General features: G+C 37.5%; 1 protein-coding gene and 1 non-coding gene across 2 annotated transcripts; one reads left to right on the plus strand and one right to left on the minus strand.

Annotated features, from left to right (window-relative positions):
• Positions 1 to 243: 243 nt before the first annotated feature.
• TRNAR-UCG (transfer RNA arginine (anticodon UCG)) lies at positions 244 to 317 on the plus strand. Its single transcript has one exon. It is a non-coding gene; the product is annotated as a tRNA-Arg (tRNA).
• A 515-nt stretch (positions 318 to 832) lies between these two features.
• LOC133884584 (uncharacterized) lies at positions 833 to 11,005 on the minus strand. Its single transcript, XM_062324045.1, has 18 exons — positions 10,694 to 11,005; positions 9,839 to 10,045; positions 9,583 to 9,678; positions 9,436 to 9,488; positions 8,225 to 8,321; positions 7,347 to 7,420; positions 6,886 to 7,003; positions 5,743 to 5,853; positions 4,884 to 4,960; positions 4,234 to 4,300; positions 3,430 to 3,495; positions 2,744 to 2,851; positions 2,432 to 2,562; positions 2,220 to 2,286; positions 2,056 to 2,123; positions 1,881 to 1,974; positions 1,548 to 1,618; positions 833 to 1,458 (listed from the first exon to the last, which is right to left on the minus strand). The coding sequence occupies exons 1-18, from the start codon at positions 10,835 to 10,837 to the stop codon at positions 1,116 to 1,118; spliced, it is 1,992 nt and encodes a 663-aa protein (XP_062180029.1). The 5' UTR covers positions 10,838 to 11,005; the 3' UTR covers positions 833 to 1,115.
• Positions 11,006 to 13,274: the final 2,269 nt, after the last annotated feature.

Below are 13,274 nucleotides of genomic sequence, written 5' to 3' on the forward strand. Positions count from 1 at the left end.
AAAGGGTCCAAAACATCTAGTTGTAATGGAGTTATACAAATGAGTTATACGTGAAGTATTTCCCAAAATATGTATTTTGTTGTCTGAATTGGTGTTTACAATAAGGTGCATGCAGATTTATCCCGGTTTTGTACGCAATAACCTCACATGAAACAATATAAGTCGTGCAGAAACACATGTGAGAAGCTTTTGTTTCCCAGTTTTACCTTTTTATGAAAATAATCAAAAGCGTTGTACAACAAAGACCGCATAGCGCAGTGGATTAGCGCGTCTGACTTCGGATCAGAAGGTCGTGGGTTCGACTCCCACTGTGGTCGATGTTTTTGTTCTCACTTTTTCTTTTTTTTCTTTACAATCACGTGGCCGGACCTACACAAGGTAAACGCTACAAGTACGTCGGTACAGTAAGATGCAGATCTCTGGCCATCGCACTCCGATAACCAATACCACGTTTAAAAAAACTGGAGTTCAAAAGTTTACCGGATCCTCTCGGATATCTTCGAAATAACCTAGAATTTTTTTTCATTATAGAACAGATAAAAGAGTGCACTAGCTAGCTCAAAACCTCTCTCCACGTACGAACAAGTTATGGGCAGTGTTAACTGAATACCCATATCCAAAAAAAGAAATCTGAATTGGATAACCCGAATCTGACTTGGATTCCGACACGTTGAAACTCAATTTGGATTCGAGTGTCTGGTTCGGCAATAAAAATTTAAACACATGGAATGTAACACTGGTCATGGCAAAGGGAATTTTATCCCTACAGAATTGAAATGTAAATCTCGAACCCAACGAATGCAAAGTTCCAAAGAAAGCAATATTTGTCAAATGTTGGAATTTTCGTTTTCTGCATTTACAACTCTTACAGCAGTATTCAGTATACAAGTAAAATGCAACAAGTTCACGGCAAGAACAAACAAATAGCAAATGCCTTACCCAGGTTACAGTTCAGTATGCATCTCCTAAAACAAACTGATGAAGTGACAATACAATCGAACAGCATTATATACACATCAACCAGGCACATTTCTCGTGTGCGCCAAGACTCGGACTAATACATGTCAGTGAAGGCAAACTAAATTAAATTGTTTTTTGTTGCTCGATTTGGAATGTCAGCCCTTCAGCTCCTCTTCAAGCTCATCAAACTCCCACCCGCTGATCTCCTCACCTGAGTACTCTTTGTCCTCTTTCCCAAGCTCTGATCCCATGGTTGCAAGCTCCGCATCAGAATCGAAATGCTGCTCGGGTTTCATAGGAGATTTTGGTGAGTCAACATGTGCAGCTTTAGGGGTAGCAGGTGCCTGAAGAGGTGAAGGACTCAGTTCAGATCCCGCCAAAGGTAGTGACTTCACTTTCTGGGATTCTATGCTTAGCGTCGGCCTTTCTATAGATTCAAATGATTCCCTCAGTTTTTCAATCTCCTCAATTAAGTTCTTGACCTCCGGGTCATCTCTCCTGAAGAAATATGTGAAGCCTCAAGGAGTTAGATTATGATGATTCAAATTTAAAAAACAATACATCAAAGAGAGAACAGCAGATAGTACCTCGAATAAGCCCCTTGCTCAGAATAAAACAACTTCTTTATGTGGTCGGCAATGCTGAAAGCAATTATAATCTGAAAGATATTGTTAACATCATCAGCAAGTTTGATCTATTTTTCTTAGGAAAAGCTGAATGATGTTCAGTAGATGTAAACTAAAGAATAATATTGAATTATTTCTTTGACAAGAAATCCGTCTCACTTTGGAGCTTACATCATGTTATGTCGAAGTAGTGAGAACTGATTAGTGTGCAATAAATCAACTGTTAAAAGAAATGTAGCATTCGAACTGTAAAACTAAGCTTAAGTTGCTGGCGACTCCGTGGCCCGTGGGTACCTTCTTTTCTGTTTCCAAATATTCCTCTTCAAGGGATTTACGTTGGTTTGTCCTCTCAGATGCTTCATCATCTTCATGTTCTCTTAGCTCTTCCCTACAAGACAAGTAAAAACCATCAATATCAAGCCAATAGGGCATATCAAGTACATGAGAGAATAGAAAGAAATTGAAGTACTTTGAGTTCAAGACTGCCAAGTTATCCACGTATGTTTTGATACTCTCAATCAATGGGCTTAGGACTTCCTGAAAAATACAAAAACACAGATGTGACAACACAAAATGGTACATATCCTACTGCGCAAGTGCCTCTGGCAGAGAGGAATAACTAGTTTCACTTGCCTTGAATGACGAAAGGTGATGTTTTGTCAACTTCAGAAAATTGTTCACACATTTCTCCAGCTCATCACTGAGAAGGCCATAACATTATACAGAGGGTAAAACAAAGTAAGCACATAAATTCATCCACAGTAGTTTTAACAGTGGACAGTTAACTTTAATAAGAGAACTGGTATATAAAACCAACAAGACTGCACAGCTATAACTGCACGTACCATGTTTTCTTTTCCTTCTGTTCATTGTATGAGGACTTGAGCTGCCACGACTCCTCAAGGAAATTGATCCAGGTCTTGACTACATTGGTTTCCACAGTACACAAGGCAATGGACTTCGAGAGGTCATCCTCCTAAGTTGATTGGGACAGAAAATGAGACAAGCACCATCTTGGGTGAAAAAATATGATGGAAAAGAATCAACAGACCACAAGTTGATTAAAAGTATGATTGGGAAAAAGACAGCAATGCACAGTTCTTTAGAATATAATTCAAATAGGACTGGATCGGCTGCAAACAGGTAAACACTGGCACCTTTGTTTTTAAACTAACTATGATTTGATTGTTTGCTTCATCAAATTGGTCCCTCTCTTCCCTAGTTTTCTTGAGCCGGCCAGCAGCAGCATTTAGTGAGATATTGACCTGCAAATGAAGAATATCTTTACAAAGGAACATAATTCAATGGAATTATGGGAGAATAGCATGGAACACTAATTTGTCAAATTTTGCAGAGCATGTTAAAGAGAAACAACAAATTACTCTGGTGTGAAGTTTTTGCAACCTCTTCAGCAAGTGTAATATAATAAAATTAGCATGGGCTAATGCATAAAGCTGGATACTACAAACTGAACTATCATTAGTGTATTCCTGTTTCAAATTTCATGGCTCTTCTGGTCAGACGAGAACAACAAGAAAAGAACTGCCACCAATCAATTATCCCTTGGTACCATAACTCTATTGCAGCTTGCGTATCAGGACAGGAACTTGTCCTAGGGGCCTCATTAGCCACAGTAAAGATTAACGACAAATCATCATAATCACACAAATAGATGGGTGTGTTGTTCAAACAACTTGCTTTTATAGCAAAATATATATCTAATATTCTCAAAGTGGTATTACATACCACAGATGGCAAGGCATGTGAATATAGAACCTATAATGAGACTACACGAAAATATACCATTAATGAATCTTACAATTACAACAAGGAAAAAAGGTACCTTTTTCAACTGCGCCTCAAGCTCATCTCTTTGCTTCTCCAATTCAGTAATCTCAGCAAGCAATTCCTTTATCAGGCCATAAAAAGGAAAGATAAGAATATCTTATTTAATTACACAATATAAGCAGGTTGGGAGAAAGAAATCACTTAAACACATGCATATTTGTTTGTAGCATATATGTGCAATGCATTATACCCCCTCATGTCAAAAATACATGACGTTTTTTACTTTTCATGATCTTCTATGTGCAACTTTGACCACTATTTTTCTATTAGAATATAGTTATAATATCTAGTAAAAATATAATATTATGAAAGTATTTTTCAAGACAAATCTACACGTATGATTTTTACGTTTCCAAACTAAATATTTTGGAAGCTATTGATGGTCGAAGTTTTAAAAGTTTAACCAGATCTTAGTCAAAGCGTCGAGTATTTATGACTAGAGGGAGTACATGACAAGGTATGCAATGCAAAGCTTAAGTAATACGTGTAAAACTTATGTTCTGAGAACCCCAAAGCATAACCGTATTCCTATTACCCTATAGCATACAAATGATGACAAGAAGCTACAGATATAAGTGGACATAAGCACGGCATTCACTATCGATATATCGGTAACTTTACAACTTGGCCATGTTTGGATGGTAAAAATCCATTATCAGTTAATGCGTGGTTTCCTATGAAATTCCTTTGAGAATCCTATGTTCCAAATGGGGCTGTTGTTGATTTCTACCCATTTTTTATGTCCTAGAAGTGCATCAATGCCATCCACACCTATATGTAAGCTGGGTAGCAGTCTTACCTTCTCAACAGCAATGACTTCATTCTCTTTTTTCACACGGAAGTTGAGAGCATCTTCTTTCTGATGCCTGGTACAATAGCAAAATAGCAAATCACACCTAAGTTGCTGGTGCTACGATTTTATTATTTCAGACGTACCACGAAAAATTGGACTGGAAAATTTCAGCGAAGGAAAATGGAACCACACATAGATATATTTCATAACAACGAAATAAAAATGGCGAAGAAATGAGGTACAACAGCGAACTAGCGTAGTGACAACTAATGTTTTCAAGTGCTAGGACCAAGTGTCGAAAAGTCAACTGTTTGGTGCTACCACATGCCAATGAAAAAAGAACATGCCGGTTCTGTGCATCAGGACAGAGCATGCGACATATTACAATGTCACAGAAATTAGAATATGGTAATTTTTTAATCATGCTGGTTGGACTAACATAAAATAATTAACAGAAATTTTCAACTGAATCCTCAATGAGAAAAGGAAATTATATACAAAAGCATGTAATATATGATAATATAGCAAGAATCTCAATAAAACAATAAAACCGCAGCAAGCATCCAAGAATGAACATATATTTTTTCCATACGAGAATGTATAAGTGCCAGAAAAAAACATTTCATACAGCAAACAAATAGTTTCAGAAGCAAAACCTGTGCTCCAAAATACGCTGTTCAGCCTTGGAGGATGAACATACAAGGGAATCTGCCAAGACCTTTAGCTTATCGACCTGATGATTTATAAATGTTGTAAGCGTTGTAGGCCACGGATTTGTTTGTCTAAACAGAGTATATGATATGAAAATACTAGAATAATTACTTTAAGGAAGACCTGAAAGAAATCAACACAATCACCAAAAGAATAGCTAGACACCATTATGAGCCACATAAGTCCTACTTATGTGAAGCTTCCTCAGAGCAGGACTTTTGCCAATCTCTTTTAAGTCTACCGACTATGTCATGAAAGTAGGAGTGCCCACATCACTAATAAAGTATCAGCAAGAAAAGGCATGTTCACATGATTATCAGTTCTAATATGGAGATCTGAAGTCACAATTCTTAACAAGAAAAAAATCGACCACAGGGAGAAGATGTCCCCCTAGATTTGTCTTAAGAGAGGGGAGTACTGAACCCTTTACAGAGCCACGGAGGTACTCACACGACCTGTGAGCACCCAGGTTCGAGCCCGGGTGGGCGGCCTCTCAACTGTAGGCTCTACCAACCGAGCTATTGCTTGGTTAGCTTAACAAGTAAGAATCTAAGAAGATAAGTGAAAATCTATGCAAGAAACTAACAATTCAGAGTCTTGCCACTGAAGGAAGGGGTGCTCTTACACTCTCGGCAACTGCAAATATAGGATAAGCTGAGGAAAGTTTTAAAGATGTACTTTATGTACTCTCTAACCCCCAATTCTAACCAGGATCAATAGCCTGCATTACTCATTACATAATCCAATGATTCAAGGCAGCGCGACTCAAGATTGAAAGCTTATAAAGATAAAATACAAACATGCCTTCTGAGAATAGATCTCCAGGGTGTCCCCAGGAGTAATTGATTTCTTCTTCAGTAGAAGTTCTTCAACTCTAGAGCACAAACGGACTTCACTAAGTGCTTCTTTGAAAGCCTGGAGAAAACAGAGATCATATCTATTTGTTTTTAAGCTTTAAAAATTTAAAACATCACTAGAACAGTAGAACAAGATAAAATAGATTAATAAGCACTTTAATCTCTAATCCAGAATTCCAGATATCAGGCAGTAAGTAGGTGTATTGTACATGCACCGTAAGGAGGGAATATTCAAAATTTTGAGTTAGTGGCTTAGCGCTACTAATTTATAGGTAGGACCTTTCTAGTAAGTAGTAGATGCACGTTACCACAAGAATATATATCTGGTCAGTACAGAAATTACTCCCAATACATGATAATTTAGAACGCATTCAGTCAAACTTTCCTAACTTGTGGTTGACCACTATCATACACAGAACTATTTAGATCAATCATGTGAAAAGGGTACAATTAGATCTTTCACGAAAAATATTCATAATTCAACTTTTTTGCTAACATGTAGCTGTAACAATCGATGGTCAAAGTTGCATACGGATTACATGTCAAAGAAACAAAATATATTTTGCAACAGAGGAAGTAGCCCAAAGCCACATGTAGTCAGATATAAATTTTTATGAAGTATTTCCTTCAAAATATCAACCATGGAACCACTAATGCAACTGATGCAAAATGAATTCCCAGGTAATATAAACAGATGAAAATCCATAGAGCTTTTTCACATATCTGGTAACCGTGCACTGGAGTAGCCAATCAAATATGATAAAAAAGGTAAAATTTATAGTAAATATGACTAGGTATCACTCCCTTCGATGTCCGATCACAAACACTTGTTGTGTTGGACATAGACACAGTTTCTAAAAGGCAACTTTGACCACTAATTTATACTGTAATGCATTTATAAAACCCAATAAAATTATAATATTATGAACGTACTTTTTTAGACAAATTTACACATGAACTTTCATGTTTCCAACTTAAACGTTTAAGAAGATATTTTCCAACCTAAATGTTTAAGAAGATATTGATAATCAAAGTTTAGATGCATGTATGTCCAAAACAAGTATTTGTGACCGGAGGAAGTAGGTAATACCTCAAGATTTGCAGCAGCAATCTTCTCTGATGTTTTATCTCGATCTTCAGTTGACTGAGCTCGTGAATTCTGATTCTCATCTAGTTTCCTCTGCAGCTCTAGGGTTTCAGCATCTATCCTGAAATTAAATACAAGCTGCAAAATAAGCTAAAGTAGACTGAAACCATAGATGAAAGCACTAGATGTCTCTTCAAAAGTATTTTGGAACTTTTAGTCTTGCAGGAAAGCACAAATATTTCTAGTATTGATCCACAATATTCGATATATTAGAGGTTTGGTAGAGGCCTTCAGGTGTAGTTGCTGGTTAGTTTGTACTCTTCGTACTTTAGGTGTGATAAGTTGCCAAAGAAAATAGACATAGTATGACTAAACAAAGTATTAGTAATTATGCTACAAGAAAGAAACTCAAAACAACTACTCGTTATAACATATTGACAGCTAATTAGCAGATTAAATATCACCTCATAATGTCAGCATTTCTCTTTAGTCCTGAAATAACGCTTTGGGCATACTCAAGAAGTTCTTCACGCTTCACCTGTTCACACAGATACAATGAACCATTGGACATATTACAAAATCAGATTTTTAGACTCATCACTATATGTGAATTCGCATCTTAGGAAACATTTCGCAAACAAGAACCACTAGAAAATAGGTACATATTTTAGTGTTAATGTTTTACAAACAGTTTCCCAAATTTCTTCAGTTTTCTTCAGGAATGCTGAAACACATAGGCCCTGCATCTGCTTCCCCACTATCAAAGCCAGGAGTCCACACATGAGGGTGTGAAGCCCAATTATAAGGGTTGAGCAAGGCCAGTTGAAAATCATATTTCCAATCAATTTGGAGGATCCAGAAGAATCTTTTTATGTTAGAAAGTAGAGGCTCGATTGTGTAGGCCAAGGACCAAATATATAGAGTAATTGAGTAAATGAGGGCTCCAAGTCTAGACCAAAACAACCATGGTACTAAATCTAAACTGATAACTAATACCCCTACAACGTGGATGATTTCCACAAAATAAAATTAGGAAGCTGTCTGGAAGAAAAATAAATACCACTAGCTGTGCACTCCCTTAAAATTATCACCATTTCGACAGTCAAAAAGTAGTTGACGGAAATAGACCCCCAAAAAAACACAGGTCTGAGGAGAAAAGCTCCCTATATTGATCATATCCAACTACAGTAAAGTTTGGTGTCAACTGCATAAGTAACAGAAAATTCAAGAATTATCAGTACCATATATATCAAGGACTCCACAACAAATTTAGCCTAAAATTAGTGTCGCAATTTTTCCTCTAAAGAAAACAAATAATGCTGAAAGACAACTGAAAGTGTACCAGGACTTCATCTTTGTAGTCTGAAAACGCCTTGGCCAAGTCTTGCACATTGCTCATGATTGCCTTGTTGACTTCTTTCCCTCCAGTAAGACATAGGCTACAGAAAATAACAGCCATTGCAGTTTCCAATATAAAAAAAAAAATCACTGATCAGAGAAGATCCAACAGAGATGCAAGGGGTGTGAAGTTGCTGCGGTTGTACAAAATGCTCAGAAAGACTATGCATAACAAATGTCATTGAATGTTTTTACTAAACAATTGTTGAGTGCATGTAAGTTTCAGCAGAAACTAAGAGTAGAAGATAAGAAGCGTCATGTAAGCTTATATTTGAATGGTGAACCAATGTTATGATCCTAGATCATAACGGGGGTAAACATCCGTTGAGAGGATAGCCGGATGGCGTCAGCTGCTAGGGATGAGAGATTAGACTATAGATGAGAGACTTAGAATATTAGAGGAGACTAGATTAATTCTTCTTGCTTGATTGATTCCTTGAGGGAGCGGCTGCTCTTTATATAGAGAGCTTGGCCGAATCTAAACCTACTAGGAATAGAGTCATAAACAGACTCCATCTCGAGTCCTCCCTGATTACAACTTATCTCTTTCCATCTATTAACTCTACTTCTCCTAGCCGAATTTAACCATGCTAACATATCTAACCCGACTTCTAACTTTATCTCAATCTTACCTAAACCGAATCCAACTTGCCTATTCAACTTTCCTTTCCTAATACCGCACATAACAACCAAGTTGCTAACTTGGAACAAGAGAATGGAATAACAAATTCAACCACATATCGTGATCCTATCAAACAAGAAGCATGTACTGTTGGTTCCCAGCATTGGCATAGTGCATATCCATATAAAGTAAAGAGCAAAAAAACACATTGACATAGACTTAATATTTTCATCGAGGAAACGCTATTAATCAGGATATGTGAGTTGCTAGCATGGTGCAAATGTAAAGTTTTTACCTTTTCTAATATCATCAAAAGATTAAATTAGTAATAACCAGTTTACCATGTTAATCAGAAAAAAAAATGTGTGAGATATCATAGAATCCAAAATCAGTGAAGCATAGTAACAGTTTCGAATCTTTTATTCAGAAATTCAATTAGTACTGTTGAACAAAGCACTATGTGAATTTTCTCTATTTTGAGAAAAGAAACAACATAAGAACATATATTAGCAGGTGAATCATAAGCAACTCACCCAAATATTTCCAAAAGCAGTGAAACTTCCTCCTCATTGGGAGCTTCAAGAATCTTAGTATGGAAAAGACAATTAATGCTTAGCATCAATCCAAAAAAGAACAAACAATATCAATCTAGCCGGGAGAGCATGGTTCAACTAACTCACCACGGACAGTGTAATACCTTCAAGTGCTTGGCTGTACAAGAATACATCTCGGAAGTTCATAGGTGGTCCATCAATGTCAGCATCATAGAACAAAACCTGCACCAAAAGTTCAGTTTAAGAAGGATATATGTACTTGTGGAAGTCTATAGGAAAACTAAGATATGCCCCCAAAGACTTAACTAAATCACTGTCTTAAAATAACTGGAAGAAATAAACAAACAAACATGAATGTTAAGTTGTGTGAAAGCAAACTCGCCAATGGTGCTTTTGAAGTATCCATTTCACTAGAAGGATCGTGATCTTCAGAAGCCTTTAAATCAGAACCTCCGAGTTCAGCACCAATATCTTGTAATGCTCTCAACCAACGTTTTAACAGTTCAACTCTTTCGCCCCCACGACATGAAACTGCTGCCTCTTCCAATCGTGCTACTGTTTTCTTGAAACTTTTGTAGTTCTGACTGACCTGCAGATCACACAGTAACAAACCCACCATAGAAAACTCAAAGGAGGCAGTAGGATTCAGCAATGGTAATCCATCTATATTACACTAGGACTAGAAGTCTTAACTTTTACTTTCCCTACCTTTGCACGGCAACAATTCAGTGCCTCAGAACAGAAGAACAGGATATTACAGCTGAACCATAAAATCGTCTCATCCTTAACATCTGATCGACCACCCATTTCATGAAACCATAGGCCGGGCTCGGTGTATATAATGGAACTGACTGGAACGTTCGGATGATGGTCATTTTGATGTGAGAGGATTCAAACAGCCACCTCAGCAGCACAAGCAAGAAGAGGCACTCCAGACTAATACCGAAGCAGTCGGCATTCAGTTCGAAGCAAAGCAAACTAGGGAGACTGACCGCAGTAGCCGCATGCGGCACAAATTAAGCATCGATTCGTGGCTGATTTACTCAGCAAATCGCATTTGCGCGCATACGCTACGAATTCATCCCTCGAAAGGTATATCACATGCTCGAATCGCGCCCCACCCCATTGCTCCGGACCTCAGAGTAAGCCGCATCCGGATTTGGGAAAGCCGAAGGGGACGCCTGGGAGGAGCGCTAAGGGAGAAGGGAGGGGTGACCCGAGAGGCTGTTGAGCTCACCACGCGTTCGTGGAGGATGTCGGCGACGGCCTGGCCGGCGTGGTGCGCGACGGCGTCGGCGTAGCCCTTGACCGCGCGGGCGACGCCGCTGCGGCCGCCGGCCTCCACCGCCCGGCTCACCGCGCTGCGCAGCCACGAAGACATCTCCGGCGACCGGGCGGGAGGTTACGGCTAGAGCTAGTGTTTTGGATTTGGACGGCGCCGACCACCACGAGGACGACGGAGGCGAAGACCACTGGAGTGCAGAATGCGGCGAGAGGAGGGAGGTGGAGACCTGCTCGGCTGCTCCTCGGATTTCGATGACGCGTGGGACCCCCCAGCGGTTGGCTGCTGTACCTTTATTTTGAACTAGCTAAATACTTTATAACACATACATAAACATAAATATTAGATACGGTAATATCAATTATATTGTTACAAAGATATAGATATATTACGGGAGCGCAGCCGAATAAATATATCAAGAGTGATACTGTAATTTGATTTCAAATAAAATTCAAAAAAAAGTTTATTTTCATTAGTAAAATGATCTTATATTTGTAGCGGGTAAAGTAGATAAATTATTCGAATTATAAATTTTTTATTAGAGTAAAATACACTAGAAGTTTTTAAACTTACCAAATTATGTCATTTAGGTCCACATGTTCTCAAACTGCAAATTTGAACTATTAATATTATTAAGTATGCATATTCGGTCCCTAACCCTTCACGCATTCCACTGGTGCAGATGTGACGGGTCACCTAGGCGGTGGCGTGTCAAAAATTTTAAAATCAGAAATAATAGAAAAATCAAAATATTTTTAAAAAGGAAAATCAGGAAAAAAAAATATCTATAAAATTAGGGAAAATAGAAAAAAATAGATTTAAAAATAAAAAAAATAGACAAATCAAAATTTAAAAAAAAATAGAAAAAATTAAGACGCATGAATATGTCACATGCTAGAAAGAATAAAAATTTAAACAGTATGTAGGACGTGCCGTATGTGGTTCAGTGACATATTACGCTATACTGCCAATTAGTATTAGACATGCTAAAATTTTCTAATTTTTTAAAAAATAGTATGTACAACACTAAATAATGCAGATATACGTACTAGAAAGAATAAATATTTAAAGAGTATGTAGGACATGCTTTAGTGACATATTACACTATATTGCCAGTTAGTAATAGATTCACTCATTAGTTACTTCCTAAAATAAAATGAGTTATAGAATATGAAGTTTTGCATTATTTAATGTTATATATACTATTTAAAAAATCAAGAATTTCTAGCATGTATATTACTAACTGGCAGTATAGCGTAATATGTCATTAGACCACATTCAACATGTCCTATATAATCTTAAAATTTTTATACTTTGTAGCATATGATATATTCATGCATCTTGGTTTTTTCTATTATTTCTAATTTTTTCTATTGTTTCTTATTTTTAAAACAAATACGATTTTTCTTGATTTTTTAATTTTTCTGATTTTTCTATTATTTCTGTTTTTCTATTTTTCATGATTTTTCTGATTTTTTATTTGTCCTTTTTCCTGATTTTTTCTATTTTCTAGTTTTTTCTATTATTTCTTATTTTAAATTTTTTAGCACCCTACGCATGCACTCAGGTGGCACGCCACGTCTGCACGAGAGGGGACGCGAAGGATAAAAATAAACTTAGGATGCACTACTCAGCAATATTAATGGCCTAAATCTACAGTTTAACAGTGTGGACCTAAATGATATAATTTGGCAAATTTGAGGACATCACATGAGAGGTAAGTAGAGAAATAGATGACATGAAAATTAACTTATGTTTATATAGTAGTGATTATTTTTTAACAAAGGTATACTTGCCTCATTGCCTAGGGGTTTCCTCCTGCTTAAGGTATCAACTTTCAAGTGATTGGGTAGATTAGTGGTGGTGTGGTTGACTCAGGGTGTGTTTGGTTGCCCGAACGTCCTCAGTCTGGCTCGTATGGCTTATGCAGGCTGAGTTGAGACAGACTGAGGAGATGCAGTAGGATCTGTTTGGTTGGCTGCATGTGTTCAGTCTGGCTGAGAAGAGATTGTGTTTGGTTGCCCGCATGAGTATATGTTACATTAGATTGAAATAAAAAACAAGTATTAATATGATGTTTATTTAACATAAATACACTCTATAATAATTAATTTATCATATTAAACTTTAATCTAATTTAAAAAATATGAATATGAGCTAATATTCACTAATTATTCGTCATTAGTGCTAATCTGCTGCATCCCGCCAGCCAGGCCCGGGAGAAACGGCCGAATCCGGTGTTTCCCGCCGGCCTGGCTGGGCGGATGCATTTGCACCGGCGGGTGCAGCTTTTCCCACCAGTGTAGGCATCCAAACGTCAGTCTCTCTCCGTCTGGCTGCATGCCCACGTCCTGCATGAGTGGAGCAGCCGAACCAAACACGTCCTAATGTAGTTGAGTGCATCCAAATAAATTTGAACTTTCAGGCTCAGATTGGAATGTGAGATTCTATGAAGAATTTAATTGTTTTCTCGTGAAAGTTAACGTTTCGTGTTGGTGTGTGCGTGTGCGGGACTTTGTAATCGAAAAAAAAAGTT

This window comes from Phragmites australis, chromosome 11 (genome assembly GCF_958298935.1).
Source record: "Phragmites australis chromosome 11, lpPhrAust1.1, whole genome shotgun sequence".
In the NCBI taxonomy this organism is placed as follows: Eukaryota; Viridiplantae; Streptophyta; class Magnoliopsida; order Poales; family Poaceae; genus Phragmites; species Phragmites australis.

What these genes read in the sequence shown, in the direction of transcription:
- LOC133884584 (XM_062324045.1), bottom strand. Translation starts at nt 10,837, where the DNA reads ATGTCTTCGTGGCTGCGCAGCGCGGTGAGCCGGGCGGTGGAGGCCGGC. An exon ending in AAGGTATTACACTGTCCGTG is followed by an intron (nt 9,489 to 9,582) that starts GTGAGTTAGTTG and finishes TTCCATACTAAG; the next exon opens with ATTCTTGAAGCTCCCAATGA. An exon ending in ACTACAAAGATGAAGTCCTG is followed by an intron (nt 7,421 to 8,224) that starts GTACACTTTCAG and finishes CTGTGTGAACAG; the next exon opens with GTGAAGCGTGAAGAACTTCT.